Source organism: Protomyctophum bolini, assembly GCF_963924005.1.
Source record: "Protomyctophum bolini genome assembly, chromosome: 3".
In the NCBI taxonomy this organism is placed as follows: domain Eukaryota; kingdom Metazoa; phylum Chordata; class Actinopteri; order Myctophiformes; family Myctophidae; genus Protomyctophum; species Protomyctophum bolini.
This window is the reverse complement of record NC_137864.1, coordinates 2,772,176-2,794,569: the sequence shown is the minus strand read 5'-3', so window position 1 is coordinate 2,794,569 and position 22,394 is coordinate 2,772,176. Positions and strand designations below refer to the sequence as shown.

Here is a 22,394-nt window from a genome sequence, read left to right as displayed (position 1 = left end):
GTGTTGTTTTTGGACTGAAACTTAATTTAGTTTTAGTCACATTTTAGTCACCTGGAATGTCTTAGTGTTAGTCTAGTTTCAGTCGACTAAATGTCATAAGATTTTAGTCGACTAAATGTCATAAGATTTTAGTCGACTAAATCTACAGTTGATTTAGTCGAGTAAAATGTATTTTGGCGGGTCTTGCAGCATGCAACCAAACGTAAAATTACTTATACTGGATCTCTTGTCCACTAGTCCCTTCCTAACATTTTAGTCTAGTTTTTGCGGACAATTTGTTGACGAAATTGTCAGTATATTTAGTCTTAGTTTTAGTCATCATAGATTCGTTTTTATTCAGTTATTTAGTCAGTGAAAAAAGGCAGTCGACGAACATTTCTTGTCTTAGTTTTTAGTCGACGAAAACAACACTGTTCTTAATATACCAACAGCTGAGGAACAAGTTGAACCAGGAGCAGAGCGGCAGGCTGCAGCAGCAGAGGGAGACGCTGAACAAGCGCAACCTGGAGGCGGACGCCATGGACCGCCGCGTGGCCGAGCTCCGGCAGAGGCTGTGGAAGAAGAAGGCCGCCCTGCAGCAGAAAGAGAACCTGCCGGTCAGTCAGTCAGTCCGTCCATAGCCTCGGAAACCCAGACGTTTTTATTTCCAGGGAGGAGAAAAAAAAAAGTCTGGGGGTCTATGAGTCCACTTCAATTCGGCATAGAGTATAGCGCAAACATTGCTCACTCTCTGCTGATTTCTGATCGTCTGCACCTTTGTGAAATTGACATACACGCGAACACATGTACACACACACACGCTCCTCTCTCTCCCTGTCGGCTGTCGCTCTAAGTAATTAGTCTCAGGTCGCGCAGCTGCGCATAGTTTCCCTCATGCGCAGTCCCGCCCCCTGGAGAGACCCGGAAAAGAAATCCCCGTTAATTTTTATTTTTTTTAATTTAAAGACGTTTACGCCGCGGACAAAGCCAATTCTTGTCGTGACCAAATCATGACAACAAACACAATGTTTTGGGCCAAACAAAGAATTAGAAAGTAGGAAAAAACGGCAGGTTATACAACACTTTTTTATGTTGTTTTTCTTCTCAGAAATTCTTTGTTTTAGTCCAAAATATTGTATATTTGTTGTCATGACTTTGTCACGACTCGAATTGGCCTTCGTACGACGCTTAAAAAAGGGTCTTTAAATAAATAACGTGTTTTGAAATGTCCACGAGGAAAAATAAAACGCATTGGGATTAATTTCCTGGGGCCACTCGTCGTTCTGAAAGGGTTTGCGGGACTGCGACGCGACAATACCTCGGGATGTTTACATTTCTGACTAATACAAGTCAGTGTTCAATCAAAATCAATCAATCAATCAATCAAATCAATGTCCTACAGGCGGTACCAGACGGCCAGCTGGGCCCAGGGCAGCAGCCCTGTGTCTCCTCCAGAGTAGCAGCCGTGGGGCCTTACATCCAGTCGTCCTCCTCCAACGGCGGCCCCCAGGGACCCCCGCCGGTCCCGGCCCGCCACGAGGTTCTGGTGAAACCCGCCTCCTACCCCGACGGGACGTCCACCCTGCCCATGCCGGAGTCCTCCTCCGCGAAGCCCCCTCCCCGACCGCTCAAGCCAGCCTCAGGTATACTGTATACGTGTACGACTGTATATATACTGCCTGATTTATCCCATTTTTTGGACCTGAGATCAGATTCTAAAAAAAATGTCTTCTACATCCTGACGGTTTTCCTGAGAAAGCTGTGTTTCTATGTGTCAGTCGTTCTTCGATTTTTCAAAAACAGCAGAGCTACAAGCTCGTAGCGCGCCACTCGGTGGCGCGCTACGAGCTTGTAGGTCTGCTGTTTTTCAATAGCTAAAGCATAACATGATGCTAACACCAAAAGGGGTTGCCGGCCAGAATGGGTTAACCCATTCTGACCTGAGATCAGATTCTAAAAAAATGTCTTCTACATCCTGACGGTTTTCCTGAGAAAGCTGTGTTTTCTATGTGTCAGTCGTTCTTCGATTTTTCAAAAATAGCAGAGCTACAAGCTCCCAGTGGCGCGCTACGAGTTTGTAGGTCGGCTGTTTTTCAATAGCTATAAAGCATAACATAATGCTGACACCAAAAGGGGTTCCCTCCCCAAAATGGGTTATAGGGTAACAGGAAAAGTGGGCACCTTGATGTAAAATTGGCTGTTTTTTTCCCAAAAATGTTAAGACCATTTGCCAAATGTTTTACTTTTTATGTAATGTGTAAGTATAGCCTATACATGATTGTATTGAACATTCACCCATTTAATTAAGGCCAAATATTTCTGCAACAGAATTGCTACAATACCTGCTTAACCCATTCCGGGAATCCCTTTTGGTGTTAGCATTATGTTATGCTTTAGCTATTGAAAAATAGCAGATCTACAAGCTCATAGCGCGTCACCGAGTCTGCTATTTTTGAACGACTGACACATAGAAACACAGCTTTCTCAGGAAAACCGTCAGGATGTAGAAGACATTTTTAGAATCAGGTCAAAATGGGTTTTAACCAATCCTTTTGGGCATAAAAATAATCTGAAGGATAAATGTAAGTCCGATAATGATGTACCTATACCGTGCATGTTCACATCATGTATTATTTATTACTCAAGACCATTTTTAACATTTTGGACGAAATAGCCAATTTGAGATCAAAGTTCCACTCTTTCTCAGTGCCCTCTCTTCTCGTATACGACTTACAACAGTATGACCTAAATTGAACGCAGCATCAGCACTATATGTATTATAGGGTCCACTGTTGCACAACCAAAATGATGAACGTTATTTGGGCTGTATTCTTGATAACAAACAGACAGGTGAAAAAAAAAAAGAATTGCGGCTAAAGTGATCGCAAAAGTCAAATCGAAGAATGTTTCTTGGCCGCAGGATTTCCTCCTTTTGTCACTGAAGACTCAATGCACCTCTATGTCACTAAAAAAACTAAAGGGCTGTATTACTATTTTGCGTGTCTGTAAGTACCAGGTCTTATTCCCTAACTTGAGTAAACTAAAGACCTGGAGGCGTGATCAATGCCATTTAGGCTATTCTGAGTGGCCAAAAGAGCATTGATCACGCCTCCCAGGTCTTTAGTTTACTCAAGTTAGGGAATAAGACCTGGTACTTAAGAGTAAGACACGCAAAATACAGCCCTTAATAAGCTTCAGACCTCCCGAAACAAACTGATACGACTACTACTCGTTCTTATAAGCCCATATGACCCACCTAACATGGAAAATATTCTACTACTGTGCCACCATAATGCGGAATGGGCTGACTCCTTCCTTCCATTAAAGGAAGAGTGAATCCCTGGATCTTTCAGAACTGTCCTGAAAAAAAAAAGTCCCCGGAACGTTTTGGTGTTATATCCTTTTAGCCTGAAATGTTTTACCGCACCTCCGTGCTGTTTTACATGTTTGACTAATCAAGTATCCAACCAATCAATACCAACCACATGGCAGGATTGTATAGTAAATGGTGCATTTATATAGCGCCTTTATCCAAGGCGCTTTACAGAGATTGTGCGTCAATTCACCCATTTTCCAACACACACACATTCATACACCGATGGCAGCGGAAACCATGCAGGGCACCAACAACCAGCACATCGGGAGCAATTAGGGGTTCAGTCAGTGTCTTGCTCAAGGACACTTCGACAGTAACTCTGGGGGAGCCCGGAGGGTTTCGAACTGGCAACCAATACCATACGGTTACCATCCAGCCACTCTATACCGCTGAGCCACCGCCGCCGCCCCCTAGTGGCCTGTGATTCGGACGCCGTCTGAATTCCACTGCCCGCCGGTATGACGTCATATGTTTCATCCGCTCTATCTCTCCAGGGTTTCAAACGAGGCCGTCCGATTGGAGCAGCTCGTCGCTGGACTCCGGTTACGGCCACGCCTCCACCCTGCCCCGCATGACCAGCCTCAGCTGCCAGAGCACAGGTGAGGACGGTGACCTTTGACCTCCGTGGGTTTTCATCGCACTTAGATCTTTATAATAATAATAATAACAACTTCCTTTTTTTTTTTTTTTTTTTTAATATATTTTTTATCCCACGATTTTGTAACCCATTTTCCACCCCTGTGTCAATCATCTAATGTGATCCTGGGCTCTATACACACCCTCCGCCAACCTAGTCCCCATATATATGGGGGACAAGGGGAGAGCAACGGACTTGAACTCATGCTATAACTTTATTTATATAGCACTTTTCTGGACAAAGTCACTTAAAGTGCTGTACAACAAATTCACTAAAAAAAAGCTGGAAAATCGAACACAATTAAATAGATGCAGCATAGCAAATCAACAACTTACACAGCCAGCTGGCCAACAGTAGAAAGCATATTTAAAGATGCAATATAAAAAAACAACAACAATGTAATAGATAAAAAAATAGATATTCAAGCTCACTGTGAGCTAATCTTTGCGAAAATATACAATAGGGCTCAAGTGGTTCATAAATCAATCAGTCAATCAATCGACCAATCAATCAAACAGCAATCAATTAACCAAAAAATCAGTCCGTTAATCCGTCAGCAACGCAAACAATTAAACCGCCTTTGCCTTCTGCAGTGAGGGACAGGCATGGTCGTGCAAAATGGTCTTCAAATGTTTAAAAACTATATATATTGCACCTTGTATCAATGATATATATTAAATAATGTTTCATGAGATCATCAAATTTAAGATAATCACTAATAGTAGTGTGGGTGAAAAGCTGAACTTGGTTTATACTTTAGTTTATTTATATACAGTAGCGTCTGAAGATCGATGGAGTTGCATTAGATTACAAGTAAGACGCGCAAACGCGGGAAGCGAACGCAGCTCGTACATATTTGGGTTTTTTTTAAGATTTTTTTTTAAAGTTATTTTTTTTTAAGTTACGTTTTTTTTAAGTTAAAGGTAGAGTAAGTGATTTCACTCAAAAAACCTTAGGTTTTTTGACCCCCAGGGGTTAACTGGGGACAGGGAGGAACTCCTTATATGGTCATCATCATGCATCATACTGGCCAAACAGAATGCCTGTTGCACAACTTTACGTCATATTTGGTGGACATTTGACCTAATCTCTCCTTTCATTGTCGATGGCAAATATGGGATTTGTGGGGACAAGATGACGTAAACTTTCCCTTCATTCTCAATGGAATTTAATGGTTTTTTTTGTGGACATTTGAGACCCAATTTCTCCTTTCATCATCAATGGCAAATATGAGACGTGTGGGGACAAGATGACGTAATTATTTTGGGTACAAAAGCTGTATATATATATGTGAAGTGAGGGGTGCTCTTATCATCGTACATCATCACCAGTAAGACGCGCAAACGCGGGAAGCGAACGCACCTCGTACATATTTGGGTTTTGGACGTATATAGCTGCTTTGGGGACTCCTTATATGGTTATGGCTGAGTCATGGTGACGTAATCACTCAGCTCCATATATGGGCACAAAAGCTGGACAGACAGACAGACACACAGACACACAGACAGACATGATCTGCTAGGTCTCATAGTAAGTGCCTGCTTTGGGGACTCCTTATATGGTTATGGCTGAGTCATGGTGACGTAATCACTCAGCTCCATATATGGGCACAAAAGCGCGAAAGACAGACAGACACACAGACAGACATGATCTGCTAGGTCTCATAGTAAGTGCTCACTGCGTTCGCAATTACTTTGCAATAGTGACCCCTGCTGGTTGTTCAGCAGGTTAGCATATGGGGTCCCGTTAAGATTTGTGTATTTCATTTGTTACAGAGGCTGAGAAAGACGTTCCGCCCCCTGTTCCTGCACGGACCAATCACAACACTGACAACCACCTCCTCAGGGACAGCCAGGTACTGTATTCACAGTAACACACCATTGAAGTCTTTCGTCATTTTGTAAATTGTTATACCCAAATAATGTTACACACTATAGCTGCACAATGGAAACCTGACTAGACTAGCTGTTGGAAAAACCTGCCTCTGATAACCTTATGAACTATACCTTATCCACAAGTATACCCTAGCGTCCTTATTCTGCGGGGCGAACATTCTGCAAAAAGATTGTAGATCTGCAAGCGCAACAAGTTTGAACTTGTGGATCTGTTTTGACAGTCGTTTGTTCAGTAACAAGGGGGTCTCACTGTCTCCAGATCTTTAGTAAAAAAAAGAACATATATTTTCAGAGATAAATAAGTGAAAAGGCAGATGAATTGTTTCTTTCTCGTTGTTTTGAGAAGATACCCTCTGTTACTGAACAAATGCTTTAACACATTTTGGCGCGGGAACCCCTTTTGGTGTTTTAAACATTGTGTTATAATGTAGCTATATTGAAAAATAGCAGATCGCTAGGTCTGCTATTTTTGAAAAATCGTGTGGCGTAAATCATTGAATTATATATTTCAGAGCGAACATTTTTAACTCAAATCTTTGCTTCTTGGGGGTCCCTGGAACTACATATTTTGAGTTGGGGGTCCGTGGTCCAATAGAGATAATTCTGGGGGTCCTTCACATGAAAAAGGTTGAACTTTTCCCCTCACTGTATAATGTTTCTTTTCCCTTTTTGCTTCCTTTATGATGAATTCCTGTTCTGTTCTTTAACTATATAGAAGTGTCTATTTGTACGTCTCTAAATGTTTTGATGAATTGAACAAGGTGGACGCTGTTGTAAACAAGTGTAATGCTTAATTGGGTCGTCCACTCACAGTTAACAGCCTTCGTATTGAGTTTGTGCTTGAAACGTACTGTCATTCTGCAAACTGTTAATAAATATTTCCATCAATCAATCAAAAAAAAACATAGAAAAACATAGGTTTTTCAGAAAAACGTTAGGATTCAGAATCCTTTCTTTTAAATCTAAACGATATCACTTACACGGTGCCTTTAATCCTCATCCTCGTCTCCAATCCTTGGTCTCGTGAGGGGGGCAAAAAATGTCTGGCCTTCTTTGGCCCTTGGTCGTGGAATGACCTACAGTCCAGACTAAAACTGACTTTGAAAGTTCCCTTGAGAACTTTCAAAAGGATCATCTTTGATGTACAATCCAACACTTGCACATGTCTGGATATGTACTAGCCTATGTTTATGCCTATATATCTATTATATCGGCTAAAATCGTGGAGATTGTGTATATGGTGTATTTTGCCCTGCTACTAAAAAGAAAAAAGTAGGACAGGTGACTTGTTGTATTTATGCATAGGTATTTTAAGGTGTATTATGGATGTTGTATTTGCTGGTTCAAAATGTAACTTTGATGATGTGGTATTGAAGTGTAATTTTTATTTCTGCCTCTTGGCCAGTTCCCACTTGTAAAAGAGACGCAGTCTCAATGTGATTTTACTGGTTAAATAAAGGTTAAATAAAAAATATATATTCTCGCGTGATCTCCTCCCAGGTGTCGTCGGCCGCCGGTAACAAAGGTCCCGCCGCCAAGCCGTCGAAAGCCGCCGCCCAGCTGCCGCCGCCCATCCCCAGCAAACCCAAGCAGTTCTCCTCGTCCTCGCAGCAGGCGGCCTTCGTCGGCAACAACAAACCCCCTTTATACAGCACCGGGACCTTCCCGGGCAAGGCCAATAATAATAAGCCGGTCGGTGGCGGCGCTCACCTGAGAGCCCCCCCTCCGCTCCCCGCGCAGCACAGCCACACGCTGCCGCTGCCCCACAAGCAGGACAACACCAACAACCCCCCGGCTGCCACCGTGCGACCCTTCACCCCCGACCTCGTGGAAGCCCCCCCCCAGCAACAGCAGCCCCCACCCCCTCCTCCTCCTCCTCCTCCGGTGCTCCAGAAGCCCCAGATGGTGGCGGCGTCCTCCATCTACTCCATGTACACGCAGCAGATGACGCCGGGGAAGATCTACGCCCAGCCCGGACAGAGTACGCTGACACGAGGCCAGGCTAGAGGTAATGCTAGTTCTACTAATGATACTACTTAAACTATTACTTATAGTATACCCCAGCCCGGACAGAGTACGCTGACACGAGGCCAGGCTAGAGGTAATGCTAGTTCTACTAATGATACTACTTAAACTATTACTTATAGTATACCCCAGCCCGGACAGAGTACGCTGACACGCGGCCAGGCTAGAGGTAATGCTAGTTCTACTAATGATACTACTAAAACTATTACTACTACTACTATACCGCAGCCCGGACAGAGTACGCTGACACGCGGCCAGGCTAGAGGTAATGCTAGTTCTACTAATGATACTACTAAAACTATTACTACTACTATACCCCAACTGGACAGAGTACGCTGACACGAGGCCAGGCTAGAGGTAATGCTAGTTCTACTAATGATACTACTAAAACTATTACTACTACCCCAACTGGACAGAGTACGCTGACACGCGGCCAGGCTAGAGGTAATGCTAGTTCTACTAATGATATTACTAAAACTATTACTACTACTACTATACCGCAGCCCGGACAGAGTACGCTGACACGCGGCCAGGCTAGAGGTAATGCTAGTTCTACTAATGATACTACTAAAACTATTACTACTACTATACCCCAACTGGACAGAGTACGCTGACACGAGGCCAGGCTAGAGGTAATGCTAGTTCTACTAATGATACTACTAAAACTATTACTACTACCCCAACTGGACAGAGTACGCTGACACGCGGCCAGGCTAGAGGTAATGCTAGTTCTACTAATGATACTACTAAAACTATTACTACTACTACTATACCGCAGCCCGGACAGAGTACGCTGACACGCGGCCAGGCTAGAGGTAATGCTAGTTCTACTAATGATACTACTAAAACTATTATTACTACTATACTCCAGCCTGGACAGAGTACGCTGACACGCGGCCAGGCTAGAGGTAATGCTAGTTCTACTAATGATACTACTAAAACTATTACTACTACTACTATACCGCAGCCCGGACAGAGTACGCTGACACGCGGCCAGGCTAGAGGTAATGCTAGTTCTACTAATGATACTACAAAAACTATTACTACTACTACTATACCGCAGCCCGGGAGAGACGGCGAGATCATTTCATGGCGGCGACGACTCGTTGCGACCTATTGTTTACGCCATGACGTATTCTTCAATATGTCGCAGCGTAAACAATAATTCGCCACAGCGTTAAGAATAAGCCGCAGCATGAGGAAATCGCCGCAGCAGAACGCAATACGTCGCAGCGTAAACAATAATTCGCCGCAGCGTTAAGAATAAGTCGCGGCGTGAAGACTCGTCGCGACGTATTCTTTTACGCCATGGCTTATTTTTAAATACGTCGCAGCGTAATAGGAGTTATAGGCGTAATAGTTTAACTTTGTTTATTTATTTTTTGCCTGCCGTGGCGCAGGTTATTTATCCTAGTAGTACAATTCTCGAAATTAATGGAGTCCTCTGCTAGTGTAACGGACAGCGCTCTCGCCCCTATAGTCAAGGCACCGTGTAGGACCCGGTTCGAACCTTGCAAATGGCAAACCTTTTTTTTTTAAAGTTCCTTTTTTTAGCCTATATTGTGTACCGGTATGTATACAGTGTGTGTGCGTGCGTGCGTATACAGTGTGCGTGCGTGCGTGCGTGCGTATACAGTGTGTGTGTGTGTGTGTGCGTGCGTGCGTGCTTCATCATATTTATTATTATTATTATTATTATTATTTTATCTCTTTTCCTACTTGGATCCGTAGCCACTGGTTTGTCCATCTGTACCTGCATATTAATAATAATAATAATAATAATAAATACGATGAAGCACGCACGCACGCACGCACACACACACACACACACACACACACTGTATACGCACGCACGCACGCACGCATACACGCACGCACACACGCACACTGTATACGCACGCACGCACACACACTGTATACATACCGGTACACAATATAGGCTAAAAAAAGGAACTTAAAAAAAAAAAAGTTTGCCATTTGCAAGATTCGAACCGGATCCTACACGGTGCCTTGACTATAGGGGCGAGAGCGCTGTCCGTTACACTAGCAGAGGACTCCATTAATTTCGAGAATTGTACTACTAGGATAAATAACCTGCGCCACGGCAGGCAAAAAAAAAATAAACAAAGTTAAACTATTACGCCTATAACTCCTATTACGCTGCGACGTATTTAAAAATAAGCCATGGCGTAAAAGAATACGTCGCGACGAGTCTTCACGCCGCGACTTATTCTTAACGCTGCGGCGAATTATTGTTTACGCTGCGACGTATTGCGTTCTGCTGCGGCGATTTCCTCATGCTGCGGCTTATTCTTAACGCTGTGGCGAATTATTGTTTACGCTGCGACATATTGAAGAATACGTCATGGCGTAAACAATAGGTCGCAACGAGTCGTCGCCGCCATGAAATGATCTCGCCCCACCTGCAGCCCGGACAGAGTACGCTGACACGAGGCCAGGCTAGAGGTAATGCTAGTTCTACTAATGATACTACTAAAACTATTACTACTACCCCAACTGGACAGAGTACGCTTACACGCGGCCAGGCTAGAGGTAATACTAGTTCTACTAATGATACTACTAAAACTATTACTACTAGGCTACTATACCCCAACTGGACAGAGTACGCTGACACGAGGCCATGCTAGAGGTAATGCTAGTTCTTCTAATGATACTACTAAAACTATTACTACTAGTATACCCCAACTGGACAGAGTACGCTGACACGCGGCCAGGCTAGAGGTAATGCTAGTTCTACTAATGATACTACTAAAACTATTACTACTACTACTACTATACCGCAGCCCGGACAGAGTACGCTGACACGCGGCCAGGCTAGAGGTAATGCTAGTTCTACTAATGATACTACTAAAACTATTATTACTAGTATACCCCAGCCTGGACAGAGTACGCTGACACGCGGCCAGGCTAGAGGTAATGCTAGTTCTACTAATGATACTACTAAAACTATTATTACTACTATACTCCAGCCTGGACAGAGTACGCTTACACGAGGCCAGGCTAGAGGTAATGCTAGTAATGCTAGTACTATAGTACTTTTGCCTTCACAATAACAGCATGCAAAAGCATGCAGCTTTCACAAGTGTGCCCATATAGAGAAGGAAAATAATTAAGAATTCCCGGTGGCATTTCACATTGCAAAAGAGCAATTTTTGCAAAATGTATTTTTTTTTATAAGGAATTAATTTGGATAATGGTAATGGTAATGGAGATATTGTAAACGTTGTCACTTTATTGATCCCAATGGACTTAATTTGGAATAAAGTCTGCGGTTTTATATGGCTATGGGCTGTGGCAATAATAATAATAATTAAAAAAAAGAACGATTTTTTTTTGGAACGATTAACTTTAGTTCAAATTTTTTGAATTATGAACTATGAACGGAACTAGTTCATTTTTTTAAATTTTGAACTGTGAACTGAATTAGTTCCTAAAAAAAAGAACTTTCCCAACACTGACTAATACTACTACTTAAACTATTACTACTACTATATCCCAACTGGACAGAGTACGCTGACACACGGCCAGGCTAGAGATAATGCTAGTACTACTAATGCTACTACTAGAGCTTTTTGGGGGCCTGAAAAGTTAAGCCGACCCAACTCGAGCCCGACAAAATAACGCGAAGCCCGAGGTGAAAGAATATTTTACAAATTGAGCCATGCATTTTTTTTTCTTCCAAACAACACAAATCTTGTATGGGGGGGGAGTCCCAGGGCACAATATATTCCTCGGACAGAGTCCTCGACATGAAAACGTTTGAGAAGCCACTTGGTCTGCTACTCTTAAAGGTATATTCAGTGATTTCACTCAAAAAACCTTAGGTTTCGTTTTTTGGCTCGGTGGCAAAAGCCTTTCATCCAATCAGGATAGAGAGCCAAAAAACGAAACCTAAGGTTTTTTGACGCCCCAGCCAGGGGTTAACTGGGGGACAGGGAGGAACTCCTTATATGGTCAGCCACACTCTATAGTAGAGAGGATTATCACAACAAAACAAAAAAAAATAAGTGATATTTGAATTAAGTGAAATCACTGAATATACCTTTTAAGGTCATTACACACTGGCGAATTGGCGACGCGATATATTCGTGCGAATAATTCGCCTTTAAAAAAAAACAATTGAAGTCCGTGCAAGCTTCCACATCAGTGGCGAATGTGCGAAAATGCGACCGTTTTCGCTCTTTTTTTGTTCGCTCTGGCGTCGTTATTCTGCAGAGATTCGCGGGCGAACTGCAACATGCAACATTTCGCATTTCCAGATCGCTTATTCGCATCGCGTCGCTACTTCGCCAGTGTGTAATGACCTTAACGCTATATACTTCTTCCTCTCTCTCTCGCGGCAGTTTACGGGAAGCCGGTCCTCCCGCCCACCACCACCACCACCACCGGAGGGCAGCAGTCGGCTGTCCCTTCGGACGGCGGCTCCACCACCAGCGGGGTCTCCGTGGGTTCGTCGTCCGTTGTGACCGACGGAGCCGGCGAGGCAGAGCTGAGCTGCTTGCTGCTGCTGGCCCCCGGGGGCGAGGGCCTCCTCACGCAGGGACCCGAGCCGACGTCGTCGGAGCCGCGCGCGGCCCCTCGCCCTCTCAGCCCCACCAAGCTCCTCCCCTTCGTGTCCGGCAACAACAACAACAACCCCCACCACCACCACCACCGGGGGGGGGGGAACCCCGCGGACCACCACCACCACCACGCCGGCGGCGGCGCGGACCTGGACGCGCTGCGCCGGCGGCTGCACCACGCCCCGCGGCCCCTGAAGAAGCGCAGCTCCATCACGGAGCCCGAGGGCCCCAACATGGGGCCCAACATCCAGAAGCTGCTCTACCAGAAGACCACGCTGGCCGCCATGGAGACCATCCCCGCCGTGATGGACGACGCGCCGGTCGCTACGACGACGGCGGCGGCGGCGTCGTACCGAGGTTTCTTTTTACAATATATTTATTGCATTTTTATTAAAGGACCACTTCACCACTTTTCAACCTGTCTTCATATAATAGCTCCTCACTAATAATCATGATAAAATGGCACGATTCTTTTCTACTCAGTCTGTGTCTCATAGGAGGGCTGTGGGCAGATTAGAAATAGAAACCGTCTTCCAGTGACATCATCATTAGGCAGATTATTTTTTAAACAAGATTTTTTCACACAAATGTGAAGATTTTCATTATCGTGAGAACGATGGCTTCCATTTTCGCATTGCAACTTTTCTGGACTAGAAAGCCTGCCGTTTTTATTAGCTTGTATTCCCCATCGATGATGTCACTGGAAGACGGTTTCTGAACTGCCCTCCTATGAGACACAGACCAAGTAGAAAATAATTGCGCCATTTTTTCATGATTATTAGTGAGGACCTATTATATGAATATAGGTTGAAAAGTGGTGAAGTGGTCCTTTAACAAACAGACAATACAACAAAACAATACATACAGACATTACAATTACTTAAAATGAAAAACAAACAAAAAAACAAAACAAAAACATACAGTACATACATATATAAATACAGTATAATAAAATAAGGGCACTTAGATTGGTGACAACTAACAAGTAAACAACGACAGAGTCCTTATGGCCACAAGACCAAACAGCTGCAGAGAATACAATTAGACATTTTCAGTTTCCACCATTAAATAAGATGAATCATTAACCGTAATATATTGGATAAACCGTCCCCATATCTTATCAAACATCTTCTGTTTATTTGGAAGACACAATGATAGCTCCCTAAACCACTGAGCAACCAAGGTTCTTCTTAGGGCTTTTGCGGGGGTTTTTTAGTTAGTTTTCGTTATTTCAGTTTTAGTTTAGTTATTTTTCAAAGTGGCACTGTCTATATTGTATAACCTTTTTTTTTTTCAACTTACATTTTATTCATTTTTCATGAACAGAAATAGACAAGGACATACAGTACAGAAAGCAAAAAGACAAACAATTGAACATTACAATAATGTGTTGCCAACTCAGTAAATAAAAAGTAAAAACAGTAGATGAATGCTATAATTGTAGGAGATCACACACAGGCAGGATAATAATAAAATGCAAACATTATGTGAGTGTACGCGTACACACACACACACACACACACACACACACACACACACGCTCACACTCACACGCATACACCCCCACACACTCTCACAGTCATACACACTTGTATAACCTTTTTAATGAAAACCTTGTGCAGCGTACTACGACGAAACCCCAGAGGATGACAGGACGGGAAGTTCGGAGCATCCGAGAGGGACAGCAGCAGCGCCAGGCTCCGGTCAGACTCCCACAGACATGCACCACAACCAGAGGTGGGTATACAGTCATAGATATAATAAAGTCTAGATGGCTCAAGGCGGAAGTCTCTCACATATAGTTCACCCGTGGTCATCTTGCTGAGGGGCTACAGTACAGTATGGCAGCTCAAACTAAAATTGTCATTTTTAGTCAATCCCTCAAATCTTGACGGATTTACAAACGGGTTGGTTTAATACAAACGTTGTCAACGTTTTTTGCTTAGATCTGGGAGGTCCCTAGGGACAACATATTTTGAGATGCGGGGGGGGGGGGGGGGGGGGTTCAGCGGCCAAATACATTATCATTTTTGGGGGTCCTTGACGTGAAACAGTTTGAGCACCACTGACATAGAAACATGAGGTCTTTCAAGAAAACTGTCAGGATCTAGAAGTTTTTTTTTTAACGTCGACGTCAGTTCTAAATGCGTTAAACATTTAACCCATTTTGGGTGGGAACCCCTTTTGGTGTTAGCATTACGTTATGCTTTAGCTATTTAAAAATAGCAGATCTACAAGCTCATAGCGCGCCACCGAGTGGTGCGCTACGAGCTTGTAGGTCTGGCTATTTTTGAAAAATCAAAGACACTTTTATAGAATCTGATCTCAGGTCAGAATGGGTTAATAATGAAACTGTCAGGATGTAATAGACATTTTTTAGAAACTGATCTCAGGTCAGAATGCATGGGTTAAAAGACTACACCTCTGTTCACAGCGGCCTGGCGCCTCCGCCCCTGCCACCTCGCTCTCCCATGCCTGACGCCTCCTCCCTGCCCCCGCCGCTGGACGCCCTGCAGGAGCCCCCCTACACGGAGGAGTACCCCCCGTACCCGCCTCCCCCTTACCCCAGCGGCGGTGGAGACCACCAGCAGGACCCCGCCGGAGTGGGGGGGGAGGGGGAGCTGGACGCGCTCCTCAGCATGAAGCCCCCTGAGGTCACCGGGCAGGTCACCCTGCCTCCCGTGAGTGACTTTTATTTTCTATTTATTTATTTTTATTTCATTTGCCACATATAATCTAATCTAACTATTAAAGATGGGAGTGCCACCATTTTCCCCCCCCACCCTAAAACATGATCATCAGGTATTATTACAATATAAGGGGGAAGAACTTTTCCCAAAAAGTGTACAGTATTTGTTAAAATCATGCTTTTGTGTGGACACGCCCACCAGTTCATTAAGTATGCCTGGTTTGCCTGGTGGGTGGTGATGGGTGGTGATCCACCTGAACTGAAGCCGCACCCACAGCTGTAGTTGTATGATAAAGGGGGAGGGGTTAGGGGAGGGGCTGATAGTGTGGTGTCACTATATCACTGTTTACTTCATTGGCCCGTTTGACGGTCAAGGGTTCAGCCTCCAGGAAGACACACTAAATACAAAGTCAATACACAATTGCACATAAAAACAACTCCAGGGTGTCTAATGCAGTGCTGTCACCTCATAGACACATGAGAAACTGGAAAAATACAAAAATTGTGGCACTCCATCTTTAAATAAACGTTGTACAACATAATTGAATCACATTTCTAGGCCTATCCCTGTCCCTTAAAGGGACACATATTAAATATATGTTAATGACGTTTAGAAGCTTTAGAGCACTTTCCTGGGGGTCTTTATGTGTGTAATAATATGTGGTTTTAGATATTTTATATTGTAGCAGTGAGCCTGTTGTCTCTGATGTCATGGACACCGGGCTCACTTACTTCCTGGACTACATGTTGTCTCAGTAAGACAGCTCTCCCCCCTATCCACAAGGAGGAGCAGTGCACCAAAGAATTATGGGAATTGTAGTCCAGGAAGGTAGTGAGACCAGTGTCCATGACATCAGAGACAACAGGCTCACTGCTACAATCTAAAATATCTAAAACCACATATTACACTGCACATAAAGACCCCCCAGGAAAGTGATCTAAAGCTTCTAAACGTCATTAACATATATTTCTTTGCAAAAAGGGTGAAGTGTCCCTTTAACTATATAGGGCCCCTGGCAGCTCTGTCTCCCAACCGTTAATAATAATAACGCTTTGCCTGCCCAATACAATAGTACTGCTGATTCTCTCACACAACAAACTCACGTTTATTGCCGGTGTCTTTTGCGTTCTCTCTGTGTTCCAGGGCAAAAGGACCAACCTGCGTAAAGTGGGCTCGGTGCGGATCGCCCACGGCATGCGGGTCAAGTTCAACCCTCTGGCTCTGCTGCTGGACTCGTCTCTGGAGGGAGAGTACGACCTGGTCCAGAGAGTCATCTACGACGTGAGCCATCACACCGCCTCAATAACGATGATGATGATAATAACAACAAACCATCATAATGTTCATTATACTCTGTATTAGCACGGCTTGAAACAGTTTTTTACAAAGTGAGGATTTTAGAATCCTCTGTGGTTTGGTGCACTCAGTTCTTTGGTGCACTCAGTTCTTTGGTGCACTCAGTTCTTTGGTGCACTCAGTTCTTTGGTGCACTCAGTTCTTTGGTGCACTCAGTTCTTTGACACACACGCACGCACGCACGCACACACACACACACACACACACACACACACACACACACACACACACACACACGCGCTCCCGAGCCAAATTCACACAATAAGTATAGGCCTACCTTTTTATTCAGCTCCAACACACTCACAAAGGAAGAAAAAAAAAAAGTTCTGGAAATATTTTGAAAAATGTGGCTACTCTGATTTTGTTCATTATACACAATTTTACACAAAACATGCCTAGCATTATGTGAAATAATATGTGAGGCCTAATGTATACAAGAGACATCTCGTCACGAAAATAATACATTTTGGTACATTGTTATATTATTGTAGATGAATGTGACACGTTCAGTCAACTGTTCACCTGTGAAAGCATGCACACTGGTGTGTAAGAGCATTCATTATTAATCATTGGACCGTATGATTGCTGGAAATGGGGTAAAATATTTTGGGAAAGTTATGGAAATGTTTAGGAATTTCATTTGTTAAAATAAGATAATTGACCGATGGAGAGACTCGATTTTAGCCATAGTTGTTGGCTATTCAAAAATAGCAAATAATTATAAGCTTAAGCTTGTATCTTCTATTCTTGAAAAAACGTGAAAATGTGTGCAATTCTTTGAATAATATCTAAAGGCTTTAAAGCAAACGTTTTTAAACTCAAATCTTTGCTCTGGGGGGGGGGGGGGGGGGTTTCTGAAACAAAATATCCTTGACATGAAAATAGGTAGTCAATATAGCAACATATTTTAGTTTTTCAGAAAACTGTTTTAGAAGACATTTTTTAAGAATTGTCCTCAAGGTCTCTTAAAACCCATTTAGTACATAATACGTCCTGAAACGTCATAAGGATTGGAACTGAGAGGTGCCTTAGACGTCTGTGGACGTCCAAACGACGTCCAAACGACACGGGGCGAGATAAGAATATTCAGAATTATTCCTATTTTTTTTTTTGGCATTTCGCTTTTCGCTTGCCGTATGCTAACGCTCTGTGCAACTACTAGCTTGTCATTGACTGCCATGTTAGCGCGGCGGAAAGAATGACTCGTATCTCCTGATCCAGGGCGCTCTCCGTGGTGATGAATGGATCGATATGCTGGCGCTGCATTTCTGCTCCTCATCCGTCTCTCCCGCAAAATATGAACTCTTTTTGGAGCGTATATAAATATATTAAGATGATCGGAGATTGTGAGGTCACTTTGTCAGTCAACTTTTTTAAGAAAGTATTTCCGGTTCATGGCTTTCAAAATAAAAGCGATCACTACTCTGGCGATTACTCTGGCGCAAGCAACGCCTTTATTTTGATGCAGTTCCGGTACTAAATGTGTTAATTGGGTTATTCTGTACATGACGAGTACGTGACGCGTTGTGTCCACCAGGTGGCAGACCCCAGCATGCCCAACGACGAGGGCATCACAGCGCTGCACAACGCAGTGTGTGCCGGACACACCGAGATCGTCAAGTTCCTCGTCCAGTTCGGAGTCAACGTCAACGCTGCCGACAGCGATGGCTGGTCAGTGGGCTCAGTGTGTGTGTGTGTGTGTGTGTGTGTGTGTGTGTGTGTGTGTGTTTGTCCGTATACATACAGACATATACACAGTATATATGATTTTTTTTTTTTTGCTTTATATATTATTTTAAAGATTCAGAAATAAGAAAAGTCAAGCATTTTTCTAAATGAATCAATTTCATGAATTGCAAAAAATAAAATCAATTGAAATTCCATTATGAACTAATGTCAAAAGTATAGTGACAAATAGCAGATCTACATGTTGTTCACATTGTGTCACAATGCAGCACATTGTTGGGCGGTGGTGGCTCAGGGGGTAGAGTGGCTGGATGCTGGTATATAACCACAAGGTTGCCAGCTCAAACCCGGGGCTCCCCCAGAGTTAGTGTCGAAGTGTCCTTGAGCAAGACACTGAACCCCAAATTGATGCTCCTAATGTGCTGGTTGGTGCATGGTGCCTTGCATGGTTTCCGCCGCCATCGGTGTGTGTGTGAACGGGTGAATGTAAAGCACAATCTATGTAAAGTGCCTTGGATAAAGGCGCTATATAAAATGCATCCTTTAAAGGACAACTTTAGTTTTTCTCAACCAAGGTTCATGTTTTAGGTTGTTATTAGAGAAAGTAAAAGATGAGTGTTATTTTTTTTCCATTTGCTGCTTTCTTTCGTTTTAGGGATTTTAGCTGTTTTGTACAGGGGGGCGGGGGCATTCGAGCATGGGGCTAAATATGTATTTTTTTACAAAATATTATGGAGATTTATTTTTTTATTATTTACTATAGCCCTAATAGACCTCGGGAAATTACATCTGGCCACAAATAAATCACAGGATCTACTGAATGTGAAGGTAGCCTACTGGGGGGAAGCCACACTGTGTCATAGGCTCAATGTCAGTTTGACACATAGATCTCGTGATGTTTTGTGGCCAGATGAAATTTCCAGGGTTTTATTAGGACTATAGTAAATAATAAAAAAATAGATCGCTATAAAATGTTGTAAAAAAATACATATTTAGCCCCATGCTCGAATGCCCCCGCCCCCCTGTCAAAAACAGCTAAAATCCCTAAAACGAAAGAAAGCAGCAAATGAAAAAAAAAGAACACTCATCTTTTAGTTTCTCTAATAACAACCTAAAACATGAACCTTGGTTGAAAAAAACTAAAGTTGTCCTTTAACCATTTATTGTGAGCTTGTATATATAGATCTGCTATTTTCACCATTTCGGGTCCTGGAGAGACATGATGACATTTCTCTTTTGGGTCTCTATAGCTAAAAAAAAGGTTTGAGAACCACTGGCTATAGAGGGGGCAGACAGACAGACAGACAGACAGACAGACAGACAGACAGACAGTGTCACGGAACTTTTCAGCACGGTGTGAGAATAAAATCAATCTGAAAGAGAAGTCTGGTCTCACGATGTTCAATTTATTATAAAGTAATTAAAATGATATTATGCATTATATAAAGACATGAAATCAGCAAAGGCCTGACATGGCAAGTTCTGAGATACTGCTGGGCAGCAACCCGGTTGAAACCAGCTGCGTCGACTGGCCCATTTGACGACTGTGGCAAGATATACAGTAGCAGAGTGCCTGGACCTCGGAGAAGGCAGTGGAAAGTGGAAAGCAGGGGAGTGTGTGCACTATACGTGAGGACCCGGTGCACACACACACACACACACACAGCTGTGCAAGCCTTATATGGAGTTTAGGAACATTTGTGAGAGTAACATGTTAAAAATGATTGTATTATATGAACATAGAGAATAATTATATCCCCCTATCAACAGACAGACAGACGGACGAATGTCTCTTCTCTTCTCTTCTCTTCTCGTTAGGACTCCGCTGCACTGCGCCGCCTCCTGCAACAACGTGCAGGTGTGCAAGTTCCTGGTGGAGTCGGGCGCGGCGGTGTTTGCCACCACCTACAGCGACATGCAGACGGCCGCCGACAAGTGCGAGGAGATGGAGGACGGCTACGCCCAGTGCTCCCAGTTCCTCTACGGTATGAGTTTAATACACTTTACACAGTAACACCGTCCGTCTGTCTTGTCTGTCTGTCTGTCTGTCTGTCTGTCAGTGTTGTTTTCGTCGACTAAAACTAAGACGAGAAATGTTCGTCGACTACCTATTTTCACTGACACAAACAAATTAAAACTAAATGAAAACTAAGCTACGATGACTAAAACTATAAGACTAAATATACTGACAATTTTGTCGACAAATAAAAACTAGACTAAAATGTTAGGAAGGGACTAGTGGACGAGAGATCCAGTATACCGGTAAGTCATTTTACACTTGGTTGCATGCTGAAAATAGCCGATCGTTGTGAGCTTGTAGATCGGCTATTTTCAGCAAGTGTAAAAACGCTCATTACGACGGACATCAAGGCCCGCCAAAATACATTTTAGTCGACTAAATCAACTGTAGATTTAGTCGACTAAAATCTCATGACATTTAGTCGACTAGAACTAGACTAACACTGAGACATTCCAGGTGACTAAAATGTGACTAAAACTAAATGAAGTTTCAGTCCAAAGACTATGACTAAACTAAAATAGAAATTTGCTGCCAAAAACAACACTGCTGTCTGTCTGTCTGTCTGTCTGCTTGTCTGTCTGTCTGTCTGTCTGTCTGTCTGTCTGTCTGTCTGTCTGTCTGTCTGTCTGTCTGTCTGTCTGTCTGTCTGTCTGTCTGTCTGTCTGTCTGTCTGTCAGTTGGAAACCTCATATCGCTGCTGTCGGGGAGAAGCCACCTAACTCCATTTTTTTGTGTTTTTTTTTCTCACATAAATCAATGCCATCGAACGCCCTTCACGTCTGTGTGTTGGTTAAAAGAAAAATATTGAACCAATGAAAAGTATTAAAAAGCGCTTCGGGCTTTAACTCTTTAACTCCATTGGACCCTCTGTCTGCTAAAGCAGCTAACTCCACCACCTCTCTGCAACTCATGCAAGTATATAATTGACAATATGTAAAGTTACAATACCAACTTTGATGAGGCAGTGTTGCTTATAGTTTTAAAGATACAAGGTTGTCTTCATTTCCTGGATTTCTTCATTTTATGTTTTTCATTTCCTGAAAATGTTATACATTTTGGAGTTGGTCTCTTCCCGACAGCAGAGACGATGTTTCGGGATTCAAATACGAAAACAGCAAAAGTAGCAGATCTACAAGACACGGTTAGAATAATGGATATAAGAGGATTCTGCAATTATGTTCCTCTGTGCAGACTCTGTCTCCGTGGACGTGCCAATAGCCACTGTTTTGTCATCTGACCATCTGATTAAATGTTGAACAACGTGATATAACAATGAATGAAAACAGTGATGTCTCACGGCCACAACGAGCGAGCGACGGCCACAACCACGTTGTGTTCTTCTGGAAGCAGAACCCCCGATAGGTTTGCCGTTTGCGTGAAGGGGGGAGCTGGCTCTTCTTCTCGTATACATAACGTGGGTGACAGCCCGTTACCGCCACCTAGCGACATTATAGAGCGTCGCAGTCCCTCCCCCTTTCAGAAAAAACGAGTGGCCCAGGAAATCAAAACCCAATGCATTCTCCCATCGGCACTTCTTATTTAATTTATTTAAAGACGGTTACGCCGCGGACAAAGCCAACTCGGATCGTGACAAATCATGACAATGAACACAATGTTTTGGGGCCGATCAAATAATAATAATATATGACGAAAAACAAAACAAATAGTGTTGTCTCCTGACTTTCTTTTCTTCTGTCTAATGATTTGATCGGCCCAAAACATTGCAACTGGACTTTGACGTTTTATCTGTAGCGCCTTTGAAAAGGCTCATAGGCGGCGGGTGCATAAGGCTAGGGAAGGCTTAGCCTTCCCAAAAATTATGCTGGGTATTTTTTTAAATATATATAATATATGTGCGCAGCATTATAGAAGGCTATTGTGTTTGTGTGTGTGTTGTCGCTGCCCCCTGGTGATCGCTGATCGGATATAGGCTATACACTATACAGCAACTGGCCTAATCAGCATATGATTGACTACTATTGGTATGTCTGTAAACCTCGTCCTTCCAGTCGCTTTGTAGGCAGCAAAGAGTAGCGCGCGCTGGTTTGTTTTGGGAAACAGCAAAACGCAAAATGTCTTTTTCAAGGCAAAGATAAAGTAGCCTAATTCAGAAGAAGAAGCTGTGAGTCGGCTGTCCGAACTCAGTG

At 43.3% G+C, this 22,394-nt stretch overlaps 1 protein-coding gene across 1 annotated transcript in view; it reads left to right on the top strand.

Annotated features, from left to right (window-relative positions):
• LOC308313426 (apoptosis-stimulating of p53 protein 2-like) overlaps positions 1-22,394 on the top strand; it is a gene marked incomplete at both ends in the record, with an annotated part of 66,108 nt that overhangs the window by 21,783 nt on the left and 21,931 nt on the right. The window contains 12 exons of the mRNA XM_080760523.1: positions 432-596; positions 1,382-1,622; positions 3,850-3,954; positions 5,768-5,847; positions 7,388-7,895; positions 12,277-12,552; positions 12,607-12,852; positions 14,118-14,232; positions 14,930-15,176; positions 16,329-16,466; positions 18,079-18,212; positions 20,046-20,212. Of these exons, the coding sequence (XP_080616649.1) occupies positions 432-596; positions 1,382-1,622; positions 3,850-3,954; positions 5,768-5,847; positions 7,388-7,895; positions 12,277-12,552; positions 12,607-12,852; positions 14,118-14,232; positions 14,930-15,176; positions 16,329-16,466; positions 18,079-18,212; positions 20,046-20,212 (2,422 nt within the window). The remainder of the gene's footprint in view (positions 1-431; positions 597-1,381; positions 1,623-3,849; positions 3,955-5,767; positions 5,848-7,387; positions 7,896-12,276; positions 12,553-12,606; positions 12,853-14,117; positions 14,233-14,929; positions 15,177-16,328; positions 16,467-18,078; positions 18,213-20,045; positions 20,213-22,394) is intronic.